The sequence below is a fragment of the Nanorana parkeri genome, unplaced genomic scaffold, assembly GCF_000935625.1.
Source record: "Nanorana parkeri isolate BGI_ZX_2015 unplaced genomic scaffold, ASM93562v1 scaffold1673, whole genome shotgun sequence".
NCBI lineage: Eukaryota > Metazoa > Chordata > Amphibia > Anura > Dicroglossidae > Nanorana > Nanorana parkeri.
In genome coordinates, this window is record NW_017307941.1 from 166,772 (window position 1) to 194,435 (window position 27,664).

Sequence of the window (27,664 nt, forward strand, 5' to 3'; positions counted from 1 at the left end):
TATATATATATATTCTGTTTGGGGAGTGAGGACTAAAGTCTGTTTAAATAGTAGAATTTGTTAGAATATGGGTGAACTGTTAGCCTTAGAGTTGTCTTTCTCTTTTTTGCTTTATTACATAGGCTGTGCCTACATGAGCGTAGGAACAGGTTGCATGGTACGTGTTTTCAGCTTTGCCAAGTGCCCCAACTGCTAGTTATGAGAGGGTGTACTGATCAAGTAGCAGGGTTTATAAAGAGCACTTAACAGGTAGAAAAATTAGGTCCATGTCAGCTATTATAATAATTTTCATTGTAGCTAATAAGAGTGCAGTGTATATTTAACAGGTATACTGTACTTTTTAAACAAACAGTAATTCAGAACCTAACCAATCACTAGAAATAAATGATGCAGTATGGTCTTCAAATTTATGGTAACCATGGATTAAAGAATTCCCATATTTCTGTTTTCAGAATAATGTCAATTATTAACTAAAAACAATATACTATAATTGCAGTAATTATCTTATTACGTTTATACATCTTGTACTTGGTTAACTGAACTACTTGTTATCTGAGATCTAACCTGTAATCACATGTTTAAATACTGAAAGGATTAAGCATAGTAAAATGTTTGCCAGCATTAAGCGGATATGTGATTTTTACCAGAGTGAGGGCTGTAAGTGATTTGCCAGAAGCTGATTGTTATGTTTCAGTGCCATGATTTCTGCACAGAATAAATGTATTGCTGATCTGTAACCTTAGTTACCTCTGCACCTAAGGCACCTACAGAGATTTTGAGTGGATGGATGCATTTTAAAGAATTATTTTAATGTTTAGGTAGTGGGGAGGTTAAATATAAAGCATTCATTATTAAGTTTAGATAATAATAGGGTTGAGTGTATGTGTTTAAGGAAAGTAACTAATAAGGGTAAGGTTAAGTGTTAAGATTAGGGGGAAGGGCAAAGGTAATACTTTAAGGACATTCTTCAAATGAAATTCATATTTGATCATGATGCCAATAGCTCCTTGCTCAAGTGTACTATGTCCTATGTCAGTGCAGTTAGGTAAACTTGTGTTTACTTTGATCATCCAGTTATGTTAAGGATTCCTTTTTTGAAATCTCCCTTCATATGATTGGATGTTTAAAGTTAACAAAGTTTCACTTGACCTTACTGTACCTAACCTTACTTTAGTAAATCCCTGCATGTGTGAAAAATGTCATATTCCTATAGCAGCGCAATTGCAGATGTCCTATCTAGTTGCTTTATAACCTTAAAACAAACCTAACGTTACATAAATGTTGGTAAAGCATTGCCCGTATGCCATAATAGGCATCTTCAGGTGTCTGCATGCCAGTTCAGCATACCTTTTCAGCATTTCAAAAGCCCAGATTCTGGAATGCTTTAATATGCAAATCTTCATAATCTCCTGCACCTAGTTCTTCCCCTCTCAACCACTGCACCTTACTATTGACCAGTGAGGAATGCTCAGAACTTGTCTGCAGATGTGCTCTTATCAACAAGATTAACAATAAATCTTGTTAGATACAGTATATTCTGATATCGATATCAGGTTAATTATTAGCAATACTGCTCTGAGAATGGTTTGGCCTCAAGCAGCAGTTCTACCATATCTATTCGCTGTATATGAAGACTTATACATCCTGACAGCCCATGAAGACAGGCTCCCTTCCATATACCGACCCTTTTCCCTTTGCTGTTAATGGTACAGGATGTTCTGATGTTATGGCATTAAGAGTGCCACACAACTAAAGCCAAACTGCACCTTTCTGTCAAAATTGATTTAGTAAAACAAAAACCCAAATTACAATAAAACTACAAAAAAGGCAGAAAAAAATCATCCTTGTAAAAAGTAATGATAATGTCATGACACATTGTTCAGGATATACAGAAAGTTAAATGTTTACACCAAAGAGAACAACTAGACGAGCTTTAAGGTATACAGTTACTAAAACAATTTATACTACTAATGGCAAATACTGCATACAATATATTAAGGGCTTGTTGCTTGTTTATTTATATTTACTTATATGACATGTAAAATTAAAGAAAGTGTATTATTTAATTTTTGAAATATGTTTACTAAACAACTAATGTTAAAGAAAAAGTGTGTCTCTTTAAAGCAAATATATACATTATATTTGTATATATTTGCATATAAATTTCCCACTAAACTTACCAGCTTTCAACAATTTGTATTAAAAATAGAGGCTTTTGTTGAATGCATTTGCAAAAGTATGTGAAGTCACAAGACACTTCTGTAAAGTATGGGTCCTAACACTAGTCTAACTAAGATCCCAATTTTGGACATAGCAATGTAGCAAATAATAAATGGGGAGCATGCATTGGAGGAATCCCCATCCCCTATAAAGCCTCATTCACACGGGGCGTATACGTCCGCGCGGCATGCACGCCCATAAACGGGCCAATCCTGGGAGGGAAGGGTGCTGTGTGTGATTGTGCGCAGCAGCCTGTTCTTCACTATGGGAGGATACTGTACACTGTCATCCGTGTCGATACGGATGTCCGCACTTGGACGCAGACAGGATGCGGACACCCGTACCCGCACAGGTGTGCGTGTGACAGCTTACAGCCGCATCCTCCCATATGGAAGAACAGGTTGCTGCGCGCAATCACACGCAACACCTGTCCCTTCCGGGATAGGCCCATTATGGGTGTGCACGCCGCACTGATATATACCGTGTATGCCCTGCATCAATAATGAAGCCTAAAGGTACAGAAACACAGAAGAACAGTATCTGCACCAAATCCAGCAAATTAATAAAAATATGGCAACTGCTCAGATCAATTTTCACATAGCAAAAGGAAGGTACATATGGGCAGGGCAATACACAAAATAGTGAAATACAGAACAAAACCAGCACACTTACTAGATAGTCAGCATGAAAAAACATTTGTGTTAAAAATTGTTGCCCTAAAGTAAGTGTAACACAGGTGTCAGACAAGAGTTGACGTACAGGAATTGGATATGTACACTGGAACAGTGCAGTTTTTACAATTAAGAGCTGAGTGCATTTCTGGCAGATCCACAGGTGTTTTAAAGGAATAAAACATGGGGATGTGTGCCTGTATTTCAGATATTTACTGCACATGTTAATTTTTTATTTTGCATAGACACTTTAATATTCTGGGCATCCCTGCTCAATAAAGATTTCTTATCCTTTTTGCATACTCTTTGGGGTTTTAACCAATAGCAACCCATATAAATTCACTCTGTTAAAGCCAGACAATGTAGATTCTGACTGGTTGCTATGGGTTGCTGTACTTATGAATATGCAATAAAAGAATAAGCACTCATTATTAAACAAGGCTATTAGTGTCTGACATTTGGATCTTGCGATTACAACTGTTTCAAAGTTAACCACTCTTCAGCAGTAATAGTAGTTGTGTACATACGTGACATGGTATACATCTTGTATAACCAAGTGCTTTGTTCTCTGCACTATATCATTGTGAGCACACAATGGAGGTGAACAGGTCACAATGACAATTTGCTCTTTTTCTGACCATTGAAGATGGCTTTTTTTCATGTCAGCTGGTAAGATGCAGGAACTGAAGCAGCAAATTGCTGGTCACAGGGGAGATGAGATAAATCCGTTCACTATGTGCCACTGAAGATGATTGATTTTTAACGGGCTTTGATTAAATGCTTTAAATGCTGAAAAATGTCTGCCCTCTGCCGTGTAATAACTTTTATTATTAATGCAGATATTTAAAGGATAAGCAGAATAGAAAGGAGGGCTGGACTGGGAGTGGAAGAATTAGATTTTTGAAAAAATTAAAGAGAAAAACGAGAATGAGCAAAGGTATTGGACCTACTGAAATAAACCAGTAGGGAGCAGATGCAGAATTTATAGTGCTTGAAGATACTCATACAGAAAACTCGAACGTATGAATAAATCTTAATCAGTGCACTGGACTGAATAGGTCATTCGTAGAATACTCTAGTACAGTGTTTCTTATCCTTTTTTCAGTCATGGCATCGTGTGATTGTACACAGCAGCCTGTTCTTAACTATGAGAGGATGCGGCCGTACGCTGCTGTACGCTCATCCGAGCTGCACATTCGTGCTGGTGCGGGTGTCCATGCTCGGATGCAGACCGGATCCATCCTGTCTGCGTCCGAGTATGGACACCCGCACGGATGTGAAGTTCGGGTGAGCATATAGCCACGTCCTCCCATAGAGAAGAACAGGCTGCTGGGTACAATCACACACAGCACCTGTCCTTCCCGGGAACGGCCTGTACAGATCTGTGCAGCGTGCACGGATCTGTACGGGCCGATTCTAAGCCGTCTGAATGAGGCCTTAAAGTATGCAAAATTTTGAGTTGAGTTCCCCCTTCACATCAAGTACCTCCTCCTTTCACATAAGAGCCCCATAAGAGTCCCCCCTCCCATCACACCAGGAGAAGCAGCTGTGGCAGCAGAGAGTGGGAGCACTCCTGGATGAAGACAAAGTTCCATCCATTTCTGAATAGATGGCAGCCTGCCTGGATTAGTGTCATTCCATGGTGTTGACAGCTGGTCTGTGTGCACCATGAGAAAGGCATGATGCTGTGTGAAAATTTCAAGGCATCCTTGAAGAAGCCAGAAGGCACTCCAGGATGCCACGGCACCCTGGTTGAGAAATGCTGCTTTAGTATGTGTAAAAGAATGTTCTAGCATTTAAAAATGTTTGACATGGTTTTAGTGGACGTGGCCTAAGTCTGCATGTAGTGATGGAAGCCAAGGTGTCTGGGGACGATGAGAGCAAGCTGTTGAAGACAGAAGTAGCCAGGGCAGGACAGGGGTGAGAGAACTTATCAACTCTGCATTTGCATAGAATGGGGTGTGATTTATTCAGATAGAATACATGGGAGGCACAAGGTAAGAGTAGAGTCTGCCAGATCAGAGTATATTGAGCGTGCAAAACAAGCAAACAAACTTGGCATTATCTCTTTAGCTAGTGCTGTCAAACTCAATGACTTAGTGTGAATAGGCAGTGATGGTCGGGATTAGGGAGGGACTAGGAGTGGTATAGCAATGAGTGGCAAGCTTGCAGCTAAACTTCTGAAAGCCAGTGCCTTTGCAATGTCACCACATTATCGGTAATTTCAGACGGTGGAGGCAAAAACAACACTTTGGTGACAACACTATAGTTTGGAAGAGGTTGCTGCAGCATCATCACCTTTTGGAAAGTGTGCTGGCATACAGCTTTAGATGGCACCATTAGAGGTAGATATTGCTGAGTAACAAGGGTAATAACAGCACTGAAGATAGCTATTTAGCTGAACTAGTAATTCTGGATTCATTTTTTATTATGTGTAACCCATAGTTCTATTGTACAGTTACCATGCTGCAGAACGGACTTATGTACTGTATGCCTTATGTCTCTCAGGGTCCACAGAAGACCGAGCAGCTCAGTATCACCTCCCCCAAAGAAAAGAAAGAAGAAGAAATCTGGGCATAAAAGGAGTCGGTAAGTAGATTTCGTATCCATCTCCCAGTGTTCGCTGTATGTCTGCACTTAATCAGGCTAACCCGCTGGACCAGAGCCACCAGGAGAAGCTAATGACAAATTGGCAACATTTAGAAGCTATTACTGGCTGCCTCACTGCAATGCAGTAGCCTGATTTTTTTTTCTAATTAGTTTTTTTAGACAAGTGGAAGGACGCTATCTCTAGACATGAATAAAGAGTGACTAGGAATGTCAGTCAATAAACAGTCTTGCACATAAATCTTGCCATGATATTTAATGGAATTACTGAAGTTTTCTCATTTTTATCTCATATAAGCAAGCAAGGTGAGAGGAACATATGTGACTTTTTATGTTAAGTAAGCATTTAATTGATATAAAATAGGGCATCAGTTATATTACGGCTGTTTAAGAAAGCTAGAGTTGTACTTTAACCCTTTGGCTGCCAAGGAATTTTTTTGCACACATGTTATAATCCACATTTTAGGCCTAAAAATTACTTAACACCCCCAAGAGTTATATATTTCCTGAAAGCACAGATCCTGTAGAATAAAATAACAACAGTTGCAAATGTTTATGTCACATGATATTAGCTCAACTCTTTATCAAGCCCAAAATGTCATAAGTTAAATAATACCCATTTTTTTTTTAAATACAAAAGATGAGGTTATGCCGAGTAAATAGATACCCAACATGCCAAGCTTCACAATTGTGTGTGCCTGTGAAACGGTGACAAAATATGGTACCCCAAATTGTCCATAGTGAACGCTTTAAAAGCCCGGTCAGGTCATTAGTTTAGAGTTAACTGTGAATATCTGCCTTTCAAATTATTGCTTTCACTCTGGCGCACGTGATGATACATAACATATGTAGCACAATTGAAGTTTTCGTACATAAGAGCTCCCAACGCATGTTTACGTTAATATGCGTTCACAGGGACTTTCAGTTTTTTGTTTTTTTTTATTTTACCTGGTGATAGGTACTCATTAAAGCCTATTTCCACCTTTGCAGAGGTATTTTTTTATGAAGCAGGTATATGCAGTTGATATGAAAAAAGAAACTTACATTCTTTTTGTAGTTTTTTTTAGTTTTCCTCTTCATATCCTCATGGAAATGGCTGTCTCCGTGCTGTGCAAGTAATGTGTGTATATCTCCCCGCCAGCCCGCCTTCCATGGGCAGTATATTGTGTGTAAAAGCAGAGCTGGTGTTAAGTGATCATGTTACAATGGGTGACAGCGAGGAGGGCAGCTATTTACAGTCTGACAGCCTGATGTCAGACTGAATTTCCTTTGGAAAAAATTTTTAAGTTATTAGGCTTTAGGCCTAATAAAAACTTTATGAAAAAATGAAGAAAGTCTGCAATGTGAGTCATGAAAATGTGCACTGGTATACATCATAACTGCACCTCTACATTACCACAATAAATGCTAATCACTTACAAAGGTGGAAATTAACTTTAAGGTGACATTAGGAGTCTGTTAGACCCCTAGTGTCACCTTTCCACTGCAAAGAAGCTATTCAAGTACAAATTGGGCTTCTTCAAAATACAAAGAACAGAATAGTGTTATCCCCAGTTTCTCTAGCTGCGGAATGACAGCTGAGAAACTGGAAGTGATACAATCAGTGTCGCTCCCTGCTCCATTCAGTGGGGAGGGGATCAGCAAACAGATGTTCACTGGTCTTTCTCCCCCATCTACCCGCCAACATCCATGATGCCGATCCCGGGCCAGGAGGAGGGGTCGTGGAGCCCAGGAAGCAATCACACATTCTAACATAGTCACGAACTTTTTAAGAACAGAGGCCCTGTTTGTAATCATTTAATCAGATAAATAGATTATAATGGGGAACATTAAGCTGTAATGTTCCCCATTATAATCCACTTTTCTAATTAAATTAAATGACATCACACAACCCTCGCCCCCCCGCCGCTCGGACTCACCCAGCCAGGATCGCAGCAGCCAGAAGGTTTCGGTGTGTGCACTGCAGGGGGCGGGGGCGCATGACACACACACTTCTCCTCTCCCTCCGCCTGTTACTAGGGACGCGACCAGTTGAGGAGGTGAGTCACAGGACCCGCCCCCTTACCGAGAAGCCCGTCGGCAGTGCGGGGCCCCGGTGTTCTAACACCAGGACCCTGCACTGCCCCATATTCCACCGGGGGTTGCCCAGGACCGGACCCCACAGCCTCAGGCCCTGGTGCGGCTGCACCGGCAGTATTTCCGCCCCTGAATGGAAGGCTTCACTAAGAATTAAGATATTCTTGTCCATTTAAACTGCCATTCCTCAATATAATTTATGTTCAATGACTGCTATGCAGGAATCCTTATAGATGATGTCTTTTAACTTATATTTGCCCTAATATTTTAGCTACTATCATAGGAATGTTTATATTTGATGTTGGGACCCTAAGGTCTGACTATGCCCTTTTTCAGTAAAACTTGAACCTGACCAATATTCTATGTTCCTTGTACACACAGATTGACAGAGAACAGTTCACTGTGGACTACTATATAAAGACTCTCCATTCTATATATGTCTACACTACATATATATTAATTGGAAAATAAGTATTCAGCTATTTCTCAAAAACAAACATAGGAGAGAAAATAACTGATAGGTTTAATAAAAGCTAATAAAAATTGAACAGTTAATGCCATTTGTTGTTATGGCATGAGATGAATATACTATGCTCATATGTCACAGACTCATCAAATCCAGTTTAATGGATTTGCTATCCTGCATACAAGTCACAAACAAGATTGTGAGATTTCAGGAGCTAGAAGGACTCTTTCTGAGGTCAATATAATATTCTTGCTGTAAGGCAATAAAATCTATTAAGTTGAAATTGAAGAGAGATTCATGTGATTTGTGCCTGTGCTAACAAGGATGCATAATAGCAGCATAACAATAACACAAGAATGAGGATCAGAGATCTGGGACACAACCTGTGGGTAGCAATAGCAATTAAGCAGAGACTGTGGCAGATGAAAACAGTCATGGCAAAAAGTGGTTGTTGATGTGTACTAATTATCACAAACAACTAAAACAGAGATTTGAGATAGAGATTTGACAACAACAAAAAAATCAGCTGAAGGTTGTAAACCTAGACCTGCAGATCCCCGATGTGAACAGTATAATGGCAGATACATATACATAATAAGAAGCTGTTTACTTTGTCATATCTTGTGCTTTTCACCAAAGCTGATGGTTAATGGAGGAATTGTGACCATTGCCGCCATGTCGCTATTGCTATACCAATGGGCAAAGTGGGTCCAGTACCAGATTACCACACTTATCCCTTCACCTCACTGGTGAGGAGGATATATATGAATCACATTGATTCTGAATGTACTGATTCTGTATTGCCTTCTGAGAATAACTCCATATCTATGTAGCTTGCACTAATTGCTTGACTTATTTTCTATGCATACGTGAAGTATGTGAAACATCTTTGCAGTCTATGACAGTTTATCCGGGCCAGCAGCAACATTACCCCTGAAAGCCAAAGGCATTGCTTAACCTCTAACGCCTAAGGCTTTCATGGGCTTCCCGATCACGTGATCACTGTGATTAGCTGTCATAGTGAATGCATGATCAAAAGCTTGTTGTACTGACTCATTTTCGTTATTTTATGTCCAGGAGCTATCAGTGACAGCATTGTCACAGTGCTGGGGGCACACGATTGAGCGTGCTCCCGACAGAAAACAGCTATGCATATATGTGGCAGTAGGCAATAAGATCCATCTGTGCTGCCACATATATGCTTACAACTCGTAGCAACAGGTTTATACCATTCTGTCAATACAGCCTGTGTGGACTGCACTGAAATAAAGTTAAGATTTTTAAACTAGATTGCCTAAATTTGTCTCTTCTCTGTGCTTCCGTATGGACTTGGAGATATTAACAGGCAGCGGAAGAGATATAAAAAGAAGGTAAATGATTAAGTGCGTGCTTGTGTATTTTTGAAACATGCAATAAGCATGACATGAAGTATATAAATGTATTTTTAAGGGGTACTCCATTAAATATATTCCAAAGAAATTATTTGTTTTTCCTCTTAGAACTAAAAGAAGCCTATACTTTCTGAAATATGTAGGTGCCACTGCTTCCTTTTTCTGAAAATGCTAGTTGACTGTCTGTTTCGGATTTTAATACTTTCTGTGCCAATGTCAAGCATGTGACAGAAGAAGTTTGCAATGGCCACCACCATATTTTTCTCAGTACAGATTAGCTTTAGGGCCCTTTCTTCCCTCCCCTTTCCACTATGGTGTTTCGCTGTACACACATTAATGTGTGGTATTTATCATTCGTTGTTTTAAAGCAGCTGATTCATTTACAATAGGCTGCCAACACAGAGCAATGGAACAAAAACTGGACCTGCATCTTTTCTAATGCAACGCACCACAGTGCACAGGTTTTGCTTTGTGACGCTTTGCAGCTTGGGTCTTTTAGTAACTACTGTACTGTGCATTGGGGTTCCATTCTAAATGACATTTTTAGTTTTCTTGTTTGGTTAGGCCTAATTCTCAACTCACAGATTTCATTACAGGTACTGCACAGTAATGTAACATCACCCTTATTAAGTAACGACTCACAGTGCGATAGACTGGTCTTAGGACATTTTTGAAGTACTGACATTCTGGTGCAAAGCATGTTCCAGGCTGAGAAATGTGTTTTCAGTCTTAGACCTCAAGCAGCTGTATAGCATGAGAGTTATTTTTGAAGAACCAAAGTATGGCTGCACACAAATGAGTAGGCAGTGACCATTATGTCTGCTTCAAGAAAATTGTTATACTTTTTTGACTGGATTTACTTTTTACATTCTAAAGATATTGTAAATATGTTATGTAGAGAATGCATGTTACTTGTCTTGCCAATTTTTTTATGTTATTAAGGTGCAAAATGTGTTTTTTTTAGTCATACTCACATACTACAAGTTGCTTAAAAGGTTTCTGACTTTAGGTTGTAATGGAGAAATGTATTCATACTTATTATCCATCATGCTTATAGAAGACTTTTATGGTTCCCAAAATGTAGAGAAAAGACAGAAAAGCATGAACATGCCTTTTTAATTCCATGCAAATGATGTGCTGGGTTTAATTTGCTTTTAGGGAAATCATACTTTAGCACCTGTCTATAGACACACTGCCTGAATTACTTTTTACTACATTTTAAATAGCTAAAATTATGTTAAAGCATACTGCTCTTCAAAGCCAGGTTAGCCAAGGAGCTGACCTTTAATCCTTTATCCTTTGGAGACATCATGAGGGTTACTAAACATTTATCATTTAACAGCTTAGGGGGTGGGGGAGCCAGAACCCCCACCTAATGACCAAATGCAACTCAGCAGATCAGAGGAGAAACCTATGGTAACTGAGAGACAGTTTTACAATTCACAATAAGGGCATTTCTATATGAGTATTTTTTGGGCCTTTGGCTCTTGTATCTACACTCATTGTTTTGTGTAGTAATAAGGTAAGGTTCACTGAGGCCTACAGTCATTTTGTAGAGATTACCCATACTGTTACATAAGCGCAACTCCTGATGATGGTTAACCAAGGCACTAACCATTGGTGATAGAAGTTGTGTGGAACTAGATGTCACTGTAATTTACACAGTGCTTCCATCCCCATTCGCTTCATTGATCCTTAATAATAGCTTTCTATATACCGTATATACTCGAGTATAAGCCAAGATTTTCAGCCCATTTTTTTGGGTGAAAAGTGCACCCCTCGGCTTATACTCGAGTCAACGCCAGCGCGTCTTCTTACTTACCTCGCCGAGCTTTGCGTCACTGCTGCTCCGGTGTGCGGCGCTCCGAGCGGGGTCATCTGGCAGTCTCCGGGTCCTAATTTAGGTGGCCGGAGACTGCCAGATGACCCCGCTCGGAGCGCCGCCCACCGGAGCAGCAGTGACGCGACGCTCGGCGAGGTAAGTAAGAAGAAAAAAAAAACCCCCGCAGCGGCCAGTCAGGCAGGGGAGCAGGGATGAGTCAGCGGCGCGCTGATCAGGCGAGAGGAGCTCCAGGTGGGGTTGTAATTTAGCGGGCAGGCACCTCTGAGCCAGCTAAATTAGGACCCCACCTGGAGCTCCTCCCACTGGACCAGCGCGCCGCTGACTCGTCCCTGCTCTCTCCGTGATGTGATGATCGATCACCGGCACACGGACACAGTGAGTGAGGGCCGGGGGGGGGGGTAGAGAGAGATTCATTAAGCAATTATATATGTATTGTCTGCACTGTATTAGCAGTATATACTACATATAGAGTATATACTGCTAATACAGTGCAGACAATACATTTACAATTATACTAACATGAATGTATTAAATGATCTGTATGTAGCCCTGTACTATGGATCATTTAACCCATTCATGTTAGCAGAGGATCATTGTAAATGTATTGTTGCAGGCACTCTATATGTACATGTACTATATACTACATATAGAGTGCACTGAACAATAGATTTACAATTATCCTCTGCTAATATGAATGGGTTAAATGATCCGTAGTACATGATATGTAGCCCTGTACCCCCTTTTCCACTTACAGAGCTAGGTTATTTTTCTTTTAAATAAATATTAATGTAATTGTATTGGTATCTATCTACCAGTAGCTGCCTCATTTCCCACCCTCGGCTTATATTCGGGTCAATACTTTTCCCCAGTTTTTTTTGGTAAAATTAGGTACCTCGGCTTATATTCGGGACGGCTTATACTCGAGTATATACGGTAGTTGCTTTTAAACATGATTTGTTGGAAGTGAATGAGTTTTTTGGCTTAGCAAACTGTAGCAAATCACTTTGTAGTGCTGTGATGTCAAAAATATCAATTTCACGATTTAATAGTATACCTACTATGGCCTTTACAATTAAAAGTAAAATGTTGTTTTAGTTTATTTTGGTTTTGGTTTTATTATAAGAAGACCTTATTGGTAGTATTTCTAACCATAGGCAGACGTATCAATCCATGATTACCCAGACATAGAAAAAAAACTGTAAATTGGTTTCACCTTGAAGGATATTCAAGGTGCTCTACTTCTGCATATAGCCTAGAATTTTATAGGTGCTCAGAGATTATATATAATAAGCCTTTGCCATATTTACGGCAGTACACATGCTAAAATATCTTAATCTGTATATGTTTGACATACTTGCATAAACACAATGACAGGGACATTTATCTATACACTATAAATAAAAATGCATTAATGATTATGCAGTGAAAACATTAACACAGTTCCCTTTTTCTTAAGATTATAATGGTAGCTGATGTCCATTTTTCTGTATGGTTACCCTGAGCTGTGTTCCTATGACGTAATAGATGCACTATGTTCAAAATTTTAAACAATAAGCCTTCAATGCATACAAGGATCACACCCTACTTGCTCAAGGCCTCATTGTTTCATAAAGCTGTAGTGCACCAGTCTACCCCATTCCCATCTGTCAGAAATCACTGCCTAACAGTTTGTATTGCAGATCATGTATGTCCAAACAAAATAGACTGCTTGCTGTCTCTCACATACATGAGGTGTTAATACTAAGTTCAGCTGAGTTACTTCATTACATTCACTGGTCAGATTCAAAAATCGATTGGATGTTTTAATCTGAATAGTGATACATTAGGCAGAGAGAAAGAAAGCCAGACAGCCTAGGCTTCAGAAGACAGGGCACTCCAATCCACATTTGAGATTGCTTTATTAAAATGGGCATTTGTTCTAATCATGATGTTTTTATGTCATTGTTAGTGAATGGGGGACATGCACTTTTAGTATTGAGAAGTAAAAATTGAGTATCTGTTCTTATTTCTAGCTGTGATAGTTCATCCCCAGTACGAAAAGAAAAGAAGAAGAAAAGTGGCAAAAAGCACAAAAGAAGCAGGTAATTTTTTTTGATCTTGCTCTATCATGGCAATCAGTGTTTTCCAAATATGTCTGTAACCACCGCATTACTACTCAAACATAAAATTCACAAGAAGGCACTCATACCTATATATATAGATGAGTATTGCTTCTGACCTGAAGAAGAGAGGTTCACTCTCGAAAGCTTGTCTTTTATATATTTTGTTAGTCCAATAAGAAAGGTATAATTGCACACTGCAATACTGCGTAATCAAGTGAACCTGTGATCAAATATTAATATTTTCCATAACAATCTTGCTGGGAAAATTAACTAAAAACTAGGTCTGAGCAAACCTGTCTGGGTTTGTTTCAAGCTGGGTTCAACTAACTAAGTGTAAAGTCTGTGAACCCCAAGCACCAAACCTTTTTGAAATCTAGTGAGATTTTCTTTGGCCTTTTTCAAGGTAAATATGCAAACAATTGTTAATGCAAAAAAAAACAAAAAACTGCTCAGCAGGGAGAAGGTCTTTTCATGTGGCTTAAAGAGCAACAGATAAAAATACACAAATCCTTTTAATAACACACTTGAGCGATTCCTAAATCTGCATGTGGTGTTAAGGAACTTTAAAAGTGACAGTACAAAAAAAGTGGCGAAAAACAGCATGCAGTTCTCCCTAAATATCAAACAAGACCCTTATCCAGCCATGCAGCCTAGGTAACCAGGAAGAGGAAGGCAGCAAGTGTGCAGCCCCCCCCCCCCTCCCAATTCCTGTCCTTTACCAGGCCACATGCCTTTTAACATTGGGGTGGGTCTCTTACCCAAGGGGGGTCTCAAAGCTCCCCTCCTTGCAAGGCACCTTGTCCCTTGCCACAAGCTTTCACATCTAGTCCCCCAAAAAGGAACTAGGATGCGGGAGCTTGTGGGGAGGAGTGGACTTATAGGGCCTCCAGATACAGTATCTACCCCTTAACAGGGAAATGAGTACAGGGGTACATTATTAGTCCTTATTTCTCATTGACAAAAAAGTGAAATGTAAATAAACACACTGACGCTGTGAAAAATATGATGTATATAATGTCCTCCAATTTAAATCTATCATCCATCACATTGTCCAGTGATGTACATCTATTATCAGCCATGCTGTCTAGTGATGTTAATCCTCATTAATCAAGACAACCCTTGGCCCAACAATGTTTTTCCACCACCTGACAAAGTTTGCCCTTTGCTCTCCTGCTGCTAAATAACAGATCCATGGCTGCTAAAATGTAAACAGCCGGGGATCCCTGTAATGTCATTGACAATATATAGTTATCATATTTGGTCAATGATGTCGCCAGGGATCCAAGGCTGTTTGTTTACATTCTAGCAGCCAGCCACTTGTCCCAGCAAACTATTCAATTAGGTTCAACCTGTACGTGAGTCTCATCTCTACTAAAGACTAAAACGGGGGCTGAAATACCCTTTCATAGAGAACACGCTGCTCCAGGTTCCCTCCAGTGCTGCTCATATATCGACAAGCCAAGGCATTTGGTCATGTAAAACATGTTACAGGGGAGGATCAGTCAATTAACTTTGATCTTCACTTTTGGTAGAGATCATGTGATCAAATGTCTGGTCTTGTGGGAAATATGTAAGGGGGATGGCAATGACTGTAGATGAAGGGGCTTGGTTGCTTGGTGTTAAAACTGTTGGGATAGTTACTTGAAGAAGTAGGTTTTGCAGTGCCTTTTAAAGACAACACAGTGGGGCTGAGTTTAATAGGAAGAAGATTCCAGAGAATTAGGTTTGATATAAATCTCATAAACCCATATTTTATTCACAACAGAAAACCGAAAACATATCAAATGTTTAAACTGTTTAAAGGTCATTTTGAAATTGATGGCAGCAACACATTTAAAAAAGTTGGGACATGGCCATGTTTACCACGGTGTAGCATCCCCTCTACTTTTAACAACCCTCTGTAAACTTCTGGTAACTGAAGAGACCAGTTGCTGGAGTTTTTGTAGAGGAATGTTGTTCCATTTTTGCTTGATATAGGATTCTAACTGCTCAACAGTCCTGTGTCTTCTTTGTCATATTTTCAATTTCAAGATGCGCCAAGTATTATTAATTTGTGAATGGTCTGGACTACAGCCCTGTTGAGTAGATAAGCACCTGGACAAGTCTACTAGGAAGCCATCCTGTGATCATAGAATGCAGTATGTGGTTTATCATTGTCCTGCTGAAATATGCAGGCGTTCCCTGAAAAAGACGTCGTCTGGATGGGAGCATATGCTGCTCTAAAACTTGGATATATCTTTCAGCAATGATTGTGCCTTTCCAGATGTGCAAGCTACCCATTCCATATGCACTAATGTACCCCCATACCATCAGAGATGCAGGCTTTTGAACTGAGCGCTGATAACAAGCCAGTAGGTCCCTCTCCTCTAGGTGAGGTCAGTCTGGTATCAAGCCTGTCTCAGATCTGGTATAAAGCCTGGTTGCAGGGCTGCGTGTTTAGGTACATTTTTTGTTATGAATTCTGAATAAAGCTGACCATAAGCATTGAAATCTGATTGCACAATTTCCTGTAGATGTACCATCAATTAGGTAGTGCTGGGGCCTGCCTGACTGCATAAAAATGTAATTAACTGTCTAGGTTAACACTCCAATCAGATTGGAATGCTCATCTTTAAAGTGAGTCTGTTAGATAAATAATTATAAAGCTTTGAAATGGTAATGGTTTTATTAACTTTTTAGTGCAGAAATTATCATTTTGAAACAATAAAAATGGCATTCAGTCACAGTTATGTATGTTATATTTGATAAACGCAAACTAAGCAAACACAACATTCTGTAGTTTTAGGTGGCAGTGCAGTAAAATGGCTCGGCATAGGGTAATGCACTTAAGTCTACAGCTGAATGCAGTGTGTGGATAATGGGGGCTTTTTTTGTCTAATCATCTCAGAAGAAAGCATACAAATCTTATCTGTATGTTCACAACTAGTGACTTTTTGCACACTGTTTGACATGCATTCAAATACTAATTTCAGTAGTAACACATGCATATATGACAGATATATATGCTCATTATACAGATTGTCTCTGCTTCCTGTTTTGCAGTGCAGCACAGTGGTCATGCTTTACTGCTCCTTCTCAAAATTCAAGAGAGTCAGTTAATGGAAACAATGCACTCTGTATGCAAAAAGACAGAGTAATTTGCACTGAGCCACTGAGAGCTCCAGATAGTGGCTAATCTGCAAATCTATATTTATTGTAACAAAAATATGTACGTTTCATCAGTTCATACGTTTGTAAAAATATGAAAGTTTTTTTTTTTTTAAATCTTTTTATTCATTTTGCATATTTTAGTGTACAACATGACACCAACAAGGTGCCTAAACAACAACAGATTAGCTATACATTACGGCATAACATATGCCAATTCCTATCAAATCGCCATAAACAGTAGCCCCAATCAGTGTCCCCCCCCCTGAGATACCCTCCAACGTACCCCCACCCCCCTTTACCTCCCAGGATAACAATTAGCAACTAATATCGAGCCCATGTACAGTGCTGAGTCAAACTTCCATCTCATGCATCTAGAACCAAACTGATATCATATTCTGGGGCGAACTCCGTACTAGTCTCCTGCCCCCTCAGGGTTTTCTCTCCCGTGGAATGTAAGAGGTGAAAATATGAAAGTTTCATTAAAAAAATTACTTGTATGTAAACAGTGCAATAATAACTCAAAATATTTACTAACTCAAAATATACTATACCTTTTATAGAGCTTTTCTCATTCTCTTGTTATAGCCTTCTGGATAATTGTAGTGGCAGTGTATAGCTGCATTTCCAGTTTTATTTTCATTGTTTTGCTTATTGCTTTAGAATGTGAAAAAATACATACATTTGTAATATGTCCAGTATCAGACAGTTATAGCATAACCTTTGCACCTTGTCCTGGATAAGTGATACATGTTGGTGAGCTCTAATGAACAAAACTATTGAATTCTGCATTATAAGATAATTAGGCCTGATTGACCGGTTTCTTGTTGTTGGAAAAGGGATCAAACTTTCTTGAAGTGTAAGACCAAGATATAGTTATTTTTCCAGGATTGCTTTAATAAGGCACATATGAACAGTATAATAACAAATAATCACTTTTTAGTGGAAAGTTAACTTAATTTCTTAATAGTTTGCTTTACTTTTTGAGTGTATATATTATAATATAATTAATTAACAACATCTATCTATTATTAATATTATTCGCATATTTTGTGTATATGCTTAGTCCCAAATGTAAAAAAAGATCATATATTATAACAAATATTTTTGTTTTCTTTTTTCTTTTCTTTTTAAAGGTCAAATTCAGGTTCAAGGAAGAAGCAAGGACACAGGTAAGAGATTTAGGGTAAAAAGGAAGGTCCAGCCCCTAGTAAAAAAAAAATGCATAAAGTAAATAAAAGTGCGTGGTCTGTTTTGTAGTTTAATGTAATAAAAATTCTGTTGCCAGCCATGATTTATTAAAACTGTCAAAATGTTATTCCTTATAATCATAAGAGTACTTAGTTTGTATATGGGATTTCACAGAATTCTTGTTCCCCTGCTCCTGCCATGAGCACACTACTTTTCACAGAACACTACAAAAACTTTGAGGTCAACCTATAAGCATAAAGAAAACTTCACCAGCATTTTATTTAGTTATATTTATATTTACATCTACAGTATATGCCAAGTATGTTGGTTGGATGTTTTGATTAATTTGGCTGTATTTGCAATTAGAAGGTGGTTTAATTGCTTGAAAATCGTCTCTTCTATTGCCATCATTGACTTTTAGTTCCATTTTACCTTCTTGCAATTACCAATCTAAAGAATATTGCAAATGCTTTTCTAACTGATATTGAATTTCAGCAGTGCAGCAGTGCAGTGAAAGCATCATCCTCCTTTTTATGGGGAAATGTACTAAAGATTATTCACCACCTGCATACATTTTTAAGTTGTTTGAGAAAAAAACTCTGCTGAATAACAAGCATTTTCAGTACTTATTATCACTGGCTCTTAAACCCCTACATAGAGCAATTATCACAAATGATGGAACTGGGCTGACCTTTTCTGAACTCTTGGCCATATAAGTCTACGACAACTTCCACTTTTAAATGACTTCCATAGGATTGCTAAGATTGTTTTGTGTCCGTGTTGAAGACATTTGCCTAATTTTCTGTCCTGACAGGAACTGAGGAAAAATGTCCCCATTAGGGACAGAGATTGTAATAAAAATATGACAAAACATCAAAACATTCCCTGTTGTATCCAAAAATAAATAAAAAGTTTTGGCTGAAGTTGGGTATTATTAGATAATTTTTTTTAGATTTGTTTCACTTGATTCACGTCAGGCAAAACTTCGTAAGAAGAACATAAAAAACATTTCAAACAGGGACTTGGAAAGTTGTATACCATTACTTTTTTTTATCTGTGATTAGTTTGATTCTAGTGGATGTAGCTCTATTTGTGCCAGTCTTCAAAAAAATTACACTTTTAATTATATTATGGAAAAAAAGTCACTATGCTGGATCACAATAGCATGATTAGCATGATTTGCAGTATATATTTTATGACTTTAGATGCTTATTTGGTAAGATGGTCAGTCTGTATATTTCCTCTTGTTACTTTGTATGGTCCATGCATCGTTGAGCTAATAGATAGGTTCTACACTTGTAAGTGTAGCTGTTCATTTTATGGTGCCAAGGTCATTGCCTGCAGTTCCCAACACTTACTGAAGAACCATACAGGGAAGGAAAGGCAGTACAAATATAACAGTTAAACAATAGTCTCCAAAGAAATGGGTGGGAGCAATTGACAGAGGAGATGATAACAAGTATAACAGAAAATTACCTCTAATTGGAAAATAGGGCACCTGCAAAGAAGAACAAATAGCACTATTCATTTATAGATTGGACTAAGAAAGAAAATACGCTCTTAACTGCTTAGCTATTTTGCTGTCAAGTGCTTTCCTATTCTGTGCTGTACACTGAGATTAGACTTTAGCTGTAACTGAATATAACCATGGGATGTATGTATTGTGGATGGTAGTTCTCTGACTTCAGCGTCACTATTTCTTTTCAGTGCATAAAGTATAACTAAAGCCTTAAACTGAGGATTAAGAAGGCACATTTTTATAATAGCAGGACAAATAAAAGAATTGTTTACTTGTGTAGCACTGAACAATTTCGCCAATGAGTACAAAAAGTTGAAATGAATGTAGTGGACAAAAGACATAAAGTGAATGTGTTAGTTTTTTGTGCTGATGAAAACATTATGTACCAATCATTTGCAAAGAAAATCATGAGTAGACCACAGAATTAAATAAATTATAAGTATGAATGCACACAGCTGGGAACATAGGGGTTCCCATCTCATGTGCAACCCAGGTTCACCTTGGAACTGTAGTATATGCTGACATTGTAGTTTTAAAATTCAAATATAACTCTCTTGGGCTTGGTCAGTAAGATTCATGTACAGTAAAGAACGTCCATGCCGAAAGTACAGTGTGCAATGACACTGTGCATAAAGGATTAGCCCACAGCAATTACATTTTAGTTAACTGTACTTTTTTCCAGGAAAATGTGAATGCAAAATCATTTCAACCAGTCATTGTGCATGCAGGCTGGCTGTTCATTCACAAAATATTCCACAGATGCTACTGCAGCGTGAAGAATGCAGTGTGCATCTTGTTGATTCTGTATTTTTCAATTTGACAATTGTGGCATTAAAACATTTTTTTAAAGGTATATCTTTAATTAAGATTTAAAAGAAACTCTCAGCTTTTCTGCAAAGTAAAAAATAAGAAACCTTTAGCCAGTATTCTGAATTCTGAAACACTGTTACTCAGATTGTATTTTCTACAAGAGCATGAGTTTTAATGCTAAATACAAAATACTAAAACATACCCGAGCAATCTGCAAAATGCCAAGCAATACTCCAAGTATGAGAATACAGAACATCATTAGATCTTAAAAAAAAGATTCCTCAATTCCAGTTGGACTTTTAAAAATGGAAATACACTCAGCACTAGGCATAGCAAACCAACAGGTTTTTTATTTTGGGGTTAGTGCATGTGCACTGTATCCCTTCAGACTGTCTGCAAGTTGAATAGTGGCATGTGTATCTGTTCCATGGGTCCCTTCAACAAGCATCTACTTCAAATTAAGTGGCTTGATTCACCACAAACTGACGTGAGGATCTGATTGCTCATCACTAGTCATTACACTTTGTACTACCTTATTTCTCATTAAGTGGCCCCCTTCTTGTATATGAATGTCAGTTTTAATACCTTTCAACCCATATTTTAACTTTTAAGGCATAAAAAAAGTTGTGTGTAGCTTCTACTTTTATTAAAAGCTTTTTTTAATACAGTTTTAACATCTATATAATTTGTCTGATTTGTTTGGCACCAAGACTTGAGATCACTATACATTTGAAAGGCTATTTAAATAATAAACTCTTTATTTCTTTGAAAAAATTGAGTGAAAGTTGAATTATATAACAATATTTGTACCATGGAAATTTGAAATACTGTCGGGGATATTCACAAAAGGATGAAGAGTATGGAGAAGGCGGGAGAAGTGAACACCTTAGGACAACATAGCTGAACTGCAAAGTGAGCTAAACTGGAGAATTTTTCCAAAATTAGCTATGTTGTCCTAGATTGTTCATTTCTCCTGCCTTCTCCAAACGTTCCACTCTTTTGTAAATAACCCTGTGTATGTCCAGAGTAATGCTATGGAAAGCTTTCGACTTGTATATTTTAGAATGTCATATGTCTTTCTTTGTAAGATATTATAGAGTAGATGACACAAAGACCAACCTGTGATACCAATCCATACTTGTTACACTTTAACACTTTAACTTCAGAGGCTTTGAGTCCCAATGGCATGTTAAGACAAGCTTAAAAGCTGTAGTCTCAGCACTGAGGGACATCATCTGTTTTTTCTGTTGAGTTGTTTAATTTTAAATTAATGTTATTTATGATTAGCACCTTTCTGTCCATGATGGCTCACATAGATCTTACTGAACATAATACAAGATTGATATGTTTACCTACCGGAATCTGCTGATGTGTTATTGTATAGTTTGGGATTTTACACTTCAGGGCTGATTTAGTAAAGGAATATTTTTCACCGTAGTCTGTGTTTAGTCAAATACCCAATGATAATTCAAATTACCAGGGGAATATAAAACAATAGAAGTTTCCTGGAAACCCAACTGTGTATTTTAGGCGAACATAGGCTACCATGAAAATTGTTCCTTTAGTAAATTAACCCAGTAAATTAATCCATTTGGGGGTACATTACATTTTGTGCATCAGAACCTTGCTAGGAAGGTGAAGAATAGGTTAAAACAATTTACCAAATACTAGAGTACTAGTTATTGTCCACATTTCCTTTAAATAATGTATAGAAAAAGCTTGTTTTAGTGACTATATCAATTGCAAGCTTGCAAAACTCTTTTAGATGGGATTGAGTTTTATATACATTTCATAACCATGAACCATTTTTCCCTTTTGTTTTGTTCCTGAACAGATCCAGAAGCCTCAAGAACAAAAAGAAAGATAAAACTAAAGACAGGAAGAGGTATGGCAATGTTTGTCTGGTATTTTGGGGCAACTTAAATACTTAATAGGGCAGATGCTAAATAGAGGTAAATTACCTTTTGTGCTGTTATTTACCTTTAATGCTCTTACAGAAAAAACAACTGATTTAAAATATATCTAAACTATAACTGGATCACATTTAGTTTTCACCGTGTATCATCCTTTTTTTTGCCTTTCAGCACTGCTGATTTCTTGCAGCTTTTTTTTAGTCACTTGTCTACATTCATTCAATTCATCTGCACATCACTTTTAAGGACTGGCTTGCTAATACTGAGAATGGTGGACTGTGCCTGTGCAATTATGTAGTCTCCACTGGAATGGGGGACAACACAGAAGAACAATAGGAACACAATTGTCACCAAATAACAGGAAGGACCTGAACAAGGGCCTTCATAGCAGGGTCATCAATGATCTTTAATGAAAATGGCATATTATAAAAGATTGAAAACAACTTTTGAAATTGCATTAACATGTCACAGTGATCCTTGCATCAAAATGTAATGTTCACTTATTGTTTAGACCTCCCCACTTCCCCATGTGATTAATGAACTTTAGGAGAAAAACAAGAACATGTACAGTACTTACTTCAAACCCTGGCTTCCAACCATGGCGCCTAGGTGAGGGTGGCATCGAAAATGCGGCTGGAAAGTGCTCCATCACAGTCTTGCCATAATAAATGTAACACATAAATACAATTAAAAAGACACATATGCTTATTTCTATAATAGCAGTTTTAATTTTAGAAAAAGTGTGTGCAAGCTGTATAGAGTGTCTAAAAGTATGTAATTCATGTATTTCCTGGTACCCACATCCTACATACTGTATGTATTAGAACAATTAAAAAAAAGAAAACATTTAATGGTACCTAAATTCGCAAAAAAGTACATAGTGGGGTTGCTTAGTAAAACATGAAGTGTAGATATAAATCTTTTTAAGCTATAACATTACAATGCTGCATTCACACCTTTTTTTAGGTGCATTAGGCTGTAACATGCAAATATCTTCAAGAATTTCTCAACAAGTGTAAAACTTTGTGGGTGCCTTTATCAGAATTCTAGGCAAATAGCTTAATGTAAATTATGCTCAGTGTCTTTTGTCTTTGGTCTCTGTTTTTTGTATGTTTATGTCCCAGCCATCTTATGAAATCAAACCGAAACTTAGAAGGAAAAATGTGGTCTAAGATTCAAACACACACACACTAAGATAAGGTCAACCACATGTGGTTTTGTAGGTAATAATTATATATACTTTCTTGAAAAAGTCACTGAACTATGAAAACAAGATAGGTATATTGAAAGACACTAGGATACACCTGTAAAAAAAAATTCAGTATACAGCGCAAACTGTTGGCACTATATAAATCCTGTATAATAATAATATCCAAAAAAGGACAGGTATTTTATTTAATGCAGGCATATGCATTATTATGTGTTAAGGAAGGCCTGTCATATATACTGTACATCTGTAAAGCATTTGTCATACCTTATAAAAATGCATTAAATAAATGCAGGCTATATATAAGCATTATAATCCATTAAATGATCCCACAAATGGTCAAGCAAAGGGCATTTTTGGAAGCAACAATCCAGACTATAACAGTTTAAAGCTAAGCAATTACATACAATTCCTGCTGTGTCTTCAAGTCAAAGGGGGTGATTTACTAACCTAAACACACGCACGCACTAGGTGCGTGTGATTTTTACACAGCAAAACGTATTTATCAACCAAAAAGTCTCTAAAAGCATATTTCCACTAATGCCATATATGGAAAAATGATGCATATATAATGCTGCTTCACAGTTTAGACAAAAATGGTTAGCTCATGCATTTACATTCCTGCATTCATCAACGCAAGCAACACAACATAGAGCTAATTTACACAACATCACCTTGCAAATTCATGCTTGGCTTTGCACAACACACCTGCTGGGTGTGTACACACTACAAAGGTGTTTAGATTCCACCCATAGATCATGCTGGGAGGGAACACACTACAGAGGTGTATACATGTTCGTGGTGTGTTTATAAGGTTAGTAAATAAACCCCAAAGGCTCAGTTTGATGTAGAGAGTCACTTTTATCTCTAGCATTCTCAAGGGAAAAAAAGGCTGCCAGAGTGAATGTGTTGTTGGCTGGGGCATGCACAGAGCAAACCCAACATCCCTATGTGATGAAAATCTGCTGCCATGGTGTAAAATGTGCCTCTAATAATTAATGCAGAGGGGTTGATTTACTAAAGGCCAATTGGCTGTTCACTTTGCAAGTGGATTTTCACTTTGCAAGGGGATTTCCCCTTAGCTTAGTGAATGTGGTGAAAATTTAATTTGCAAAGAATACCGAAAAACATTCAAGGAAATAAAAAAAAAACAACCCCAGTATATTACTTGCACATGATTTGATGATGGGAGTCAGCAGAGCTTCACCTTATTCACCTCACTGCAAAGTAAACAGCCTATTTGCCTTTAATAAATCAACCCCAATGCATCTACATCTTAATAACAATTTTACTGAAGCATTAGGTTCTAAGGGTCTAACATTTCCCCACTCTGCTAAAATGTGTTTTTATTGTTGTCTGTGACTTATTTTGCCCTGCTTATTATGTCCTGGCTACACAGCAGGCATTGTTGAGGAAAAATTTACCTAATGAAGAGCAGTCTATTCAATGTAGCTTGTGCCAGTGATAAGTTAAAGCCCATCTCTGCGCAAACCAAAAAACTACTCTTGCAGTGGAGCAATCCTGCATGTAAGGGTTAACTGCTTGTTTCTACCTAAGGTACCAGAGTAAAAACCTTTAATTATGCACAGTGGCATAGTGGTTAGCGCTTCTGCCTTGAAGCACTGGGGGTCTCTGGTTCAAATCCCAGCCAGATCACTATATGCAAGGAGTTTGCATGTTCTCCCTTTGCCTGCTTGGGTTTCTTCTGGTTTCCCCCCACACTCCAAAGACATGCTGGAAGGTTAATTGTCTTCGGTCTAAATTGGCCCTCATATGTACGCATGTGTGATAGGGACCTTAGATTGTAAGCACTGTGGATAGGGACAGACATGAATGTGCGCTATGTAAAGCACTGTGTAAAATTGTTTGTGCTATATAAATATTTGTAATAAATAAATAAAGGGGAGACGAGGCGGTGGAGACTGGTCTAGCAGCCCAGAGGGAGCTGGTAGGAGTAGGAATCAGGTAAGTAAAATAGCTTTTTCCGGTCCCCTAGGCATAAACCAGCACTTAAACCTTGCAGTGAGGGGGCATCCCCACTGCAGGGGTAGTTTTTTGGTTTGCCTGGAGATAGGCTTTAATGGTTCATTCGACCTGCCTTTATGCACCAAAGACTGAAATAACAAGTTTAGGTGTCAACGTGTTAAAGAAATTGGATTATTAATCAGTAGATTTCCAACCTGCTTTAAATGTTTTCTCTTCACTGGACTAATGCTGTTTTGGCAGATCTCACAGTGGCTCAGTGGTGCGAAGAACACACAGACACAGTAGCTGTAGTTCTCACAGTCCATCACCTTCTTCCGATTACAGCACCTCCAAGTCACCGTGCAGGTATAGTATGTATTTGCTTTACAATTTGCCAACATTGCAGCTAGGAGGTCGGACGTACCTGCATGCACAGAAAAACATATTTTAGTACCTTAATTTCCTATGTCAGTTCATCCCATTTTTCTGCCTTCTGAGCCTTTCTTTTGGTCCTTTAATGTGACAGATAACCACAATGTCAAGCAGAGAGTCTGAGGAGGCAAGATGGCAGGGCCAAATTCTACTTTTACAAAAAAATTCAAGAGTTGCCTATAACTTCATCTATTATAACTTAACCACTACCCGTCCAGCGGCCATACATAAACGGCCGGATGGGAGCCTTGTAGATGCAAGTGGACGTTTTAAAACATCCTTCCCCACCCTCACTGGGAAAACTGCTATCATTTCAAACAGCCAGCGATGACTGTTTAAATACAAGCGTTACATCGGCTGTAGTTACAGCTGATTGCTTGTATTTTGTGTGGGTGTGCTCCACTGCGCCGCTACCGATCCCGAGGTTCGCTGTGCTCGTTGCGGGACCGACACGTCGGCTCTGTGACCGGAGAGCAGAGGGAGATCAGTACACAATCTTCCTCTGATTTCTTCCCCAGCCTCTGAATGCAGGAAGTGATGTTTATTACATTGCATTCAGCTGTCATTCCTGCTACAGAAGCCGGGGAGAAACTAGTGAAGCAGATCTTTGATTCATCAGGTTCTCTGGAGGTCCCTTGGTGAGTCTTAGAGACTCCTGATGTCTCCATAATTAGGACTTGTCATTGTAAATTTGTTTTGCCCCCTGTGTGATAGCACTAAAGTTAAGTGTAAAGAAAAAAAAAGTTTAAAAAAATTAAACACATATTAAAAAACACAAACATGCGTCTGGTGCACCTGCATCAGGTTTGGTTTAGTTTAAGTTAAAAAAAGGATACTGTAATATTTGTTTCCTGAACTGAGACTAGCTATATATGCCAAAATCATGCCAAATGATTAATATATATGGGGCTGTACATGTCAGATTTTTGGTCATTTAGACTTCTGGATCATGCAGTGTGGAAACAGAATCAGGTTTACTTTAGGTATAGATGTTGCAACTTGTTGTCACCATAATATTTTGCACTTTTAGCTTTTTCCTCTCATGGCTTATTGCTTGTTGTAACAAAAAGGCTGACCTGTTTTTTTTCTGAACTATAAATACCAGATTTTGTAAAGTAATTGTCTTTCTTACCACTTGTAGACAAAGTCCTAAGCGTAAACAAGATGACCATAAAGCTTCTAGCCACAGATCCAGCCGTAGCCTGTCGTCTTCTTGTACCGGTCATAGCCGATCTGCCACACCACATCAGAATGGGCACAAGAGTGGCAGCCATAATGGTCACCACAGTCAAGGGCATGGCTCCATTGTAGAGAAACATTTAGATGTAAGTATACATTTATAAAATACTATTTGTGTAGTACCATTCTTACCCTGTACTCCTTCCTGTACTACCTTATCTGATTTCAGTAGTCCTCCACTGAGGTTTATGTATTGCACATTTGGCTAAGAATGTAGACTTTAGGAAGACTTCCGTAGTTCTAGTGGCATTATTATGTGTAAAGTTTGATTCTCAATTTCTCTAATTGTAAAAATTACAGAAAGGCCTGGTTCAGCTCTACGGGTTGTTCAAGGCTGCTTTCTGGCTGATCCCCTATACCCCTTTGAATGCTCTCTCCCTCTGTGGTGCTTTAAGCAGAATTTTCTTGGGGAAGTGACTTGTTTTAATGGAAGTGACCTGGATTGAAGTGTATCTGTGAACTGTACTGTAAATGCATTTAATATCTAAATTGTGGCCTCCGTCTAGCAGACTGTTTTTTTATTATATGTTAAAAAGGGAAAACCAATTGTGCCAGCTATGTAGAAGGGGTTGAGATATATAAGGAGAGTCACAAATATACTTTACTGGGGTCTATTCACTAAGCTGCCACGTGACTAACCGACCCCAAGCGAAATGAGCCGAATGCTGTGCGGCTATTCACTTCATGCTGGTACGGCTGATTCCACTGCCTTTTAGACTCCCAGAGCGTCCGGGGGAGGAATGACAGATGGCGTTCCTGGTTACCGAGTAACCAGGAACGCCATCTGTCATTACATAGTGAGAACACGGAGAGGCCGCTGTGATATCATAGTGGCCCGGCTGTGATATCATAGTGGCTGTCATTA

At 38.5% G+C, this 27,664-nt stretch overlaps 1 protein-coding gene across 1 annotated transcript in view; it reads left to right on the forward strand.

Moving 5' to 3' along the window:
- The window catches only part of SRRM3 (serine/arginine repetitive matrix 3), a 211,495-nt gene that overhangs the window by 159,958 nt on the left and 23,873 nt on the right, over positions 1 to 27,664 (forward strand). Inside the window, exons 5-10 of the mRNA XM_018571096.1 lie at positions 5,400 to 5,480; positions 13,287 to 13,355; positions 17,660 to 17,695; positions 21,878 to 21,928; positions 25,390 to 25,494; positions 26,702 to 26,885. Coding sequence (XP_018426598.1) covers positions 5,400 to 5,480; positions 13,287 to 13,355; positions 17,660 to 17,695; positions 21,878 to 21,928; positions 25,390 to 25,494; positions 26,702 to 26,885 — 526 coding nt within the window. The remainder of the gene's footprint in view (positions 1 to 5,399; positions 5,481 to 13,286; positions 13,356 to 17,659; positions 17,696 to 21,877; positions 21,929 to 25,389; positions 25,495 to 26,701; positions 26,886 to 27,664) is intronic.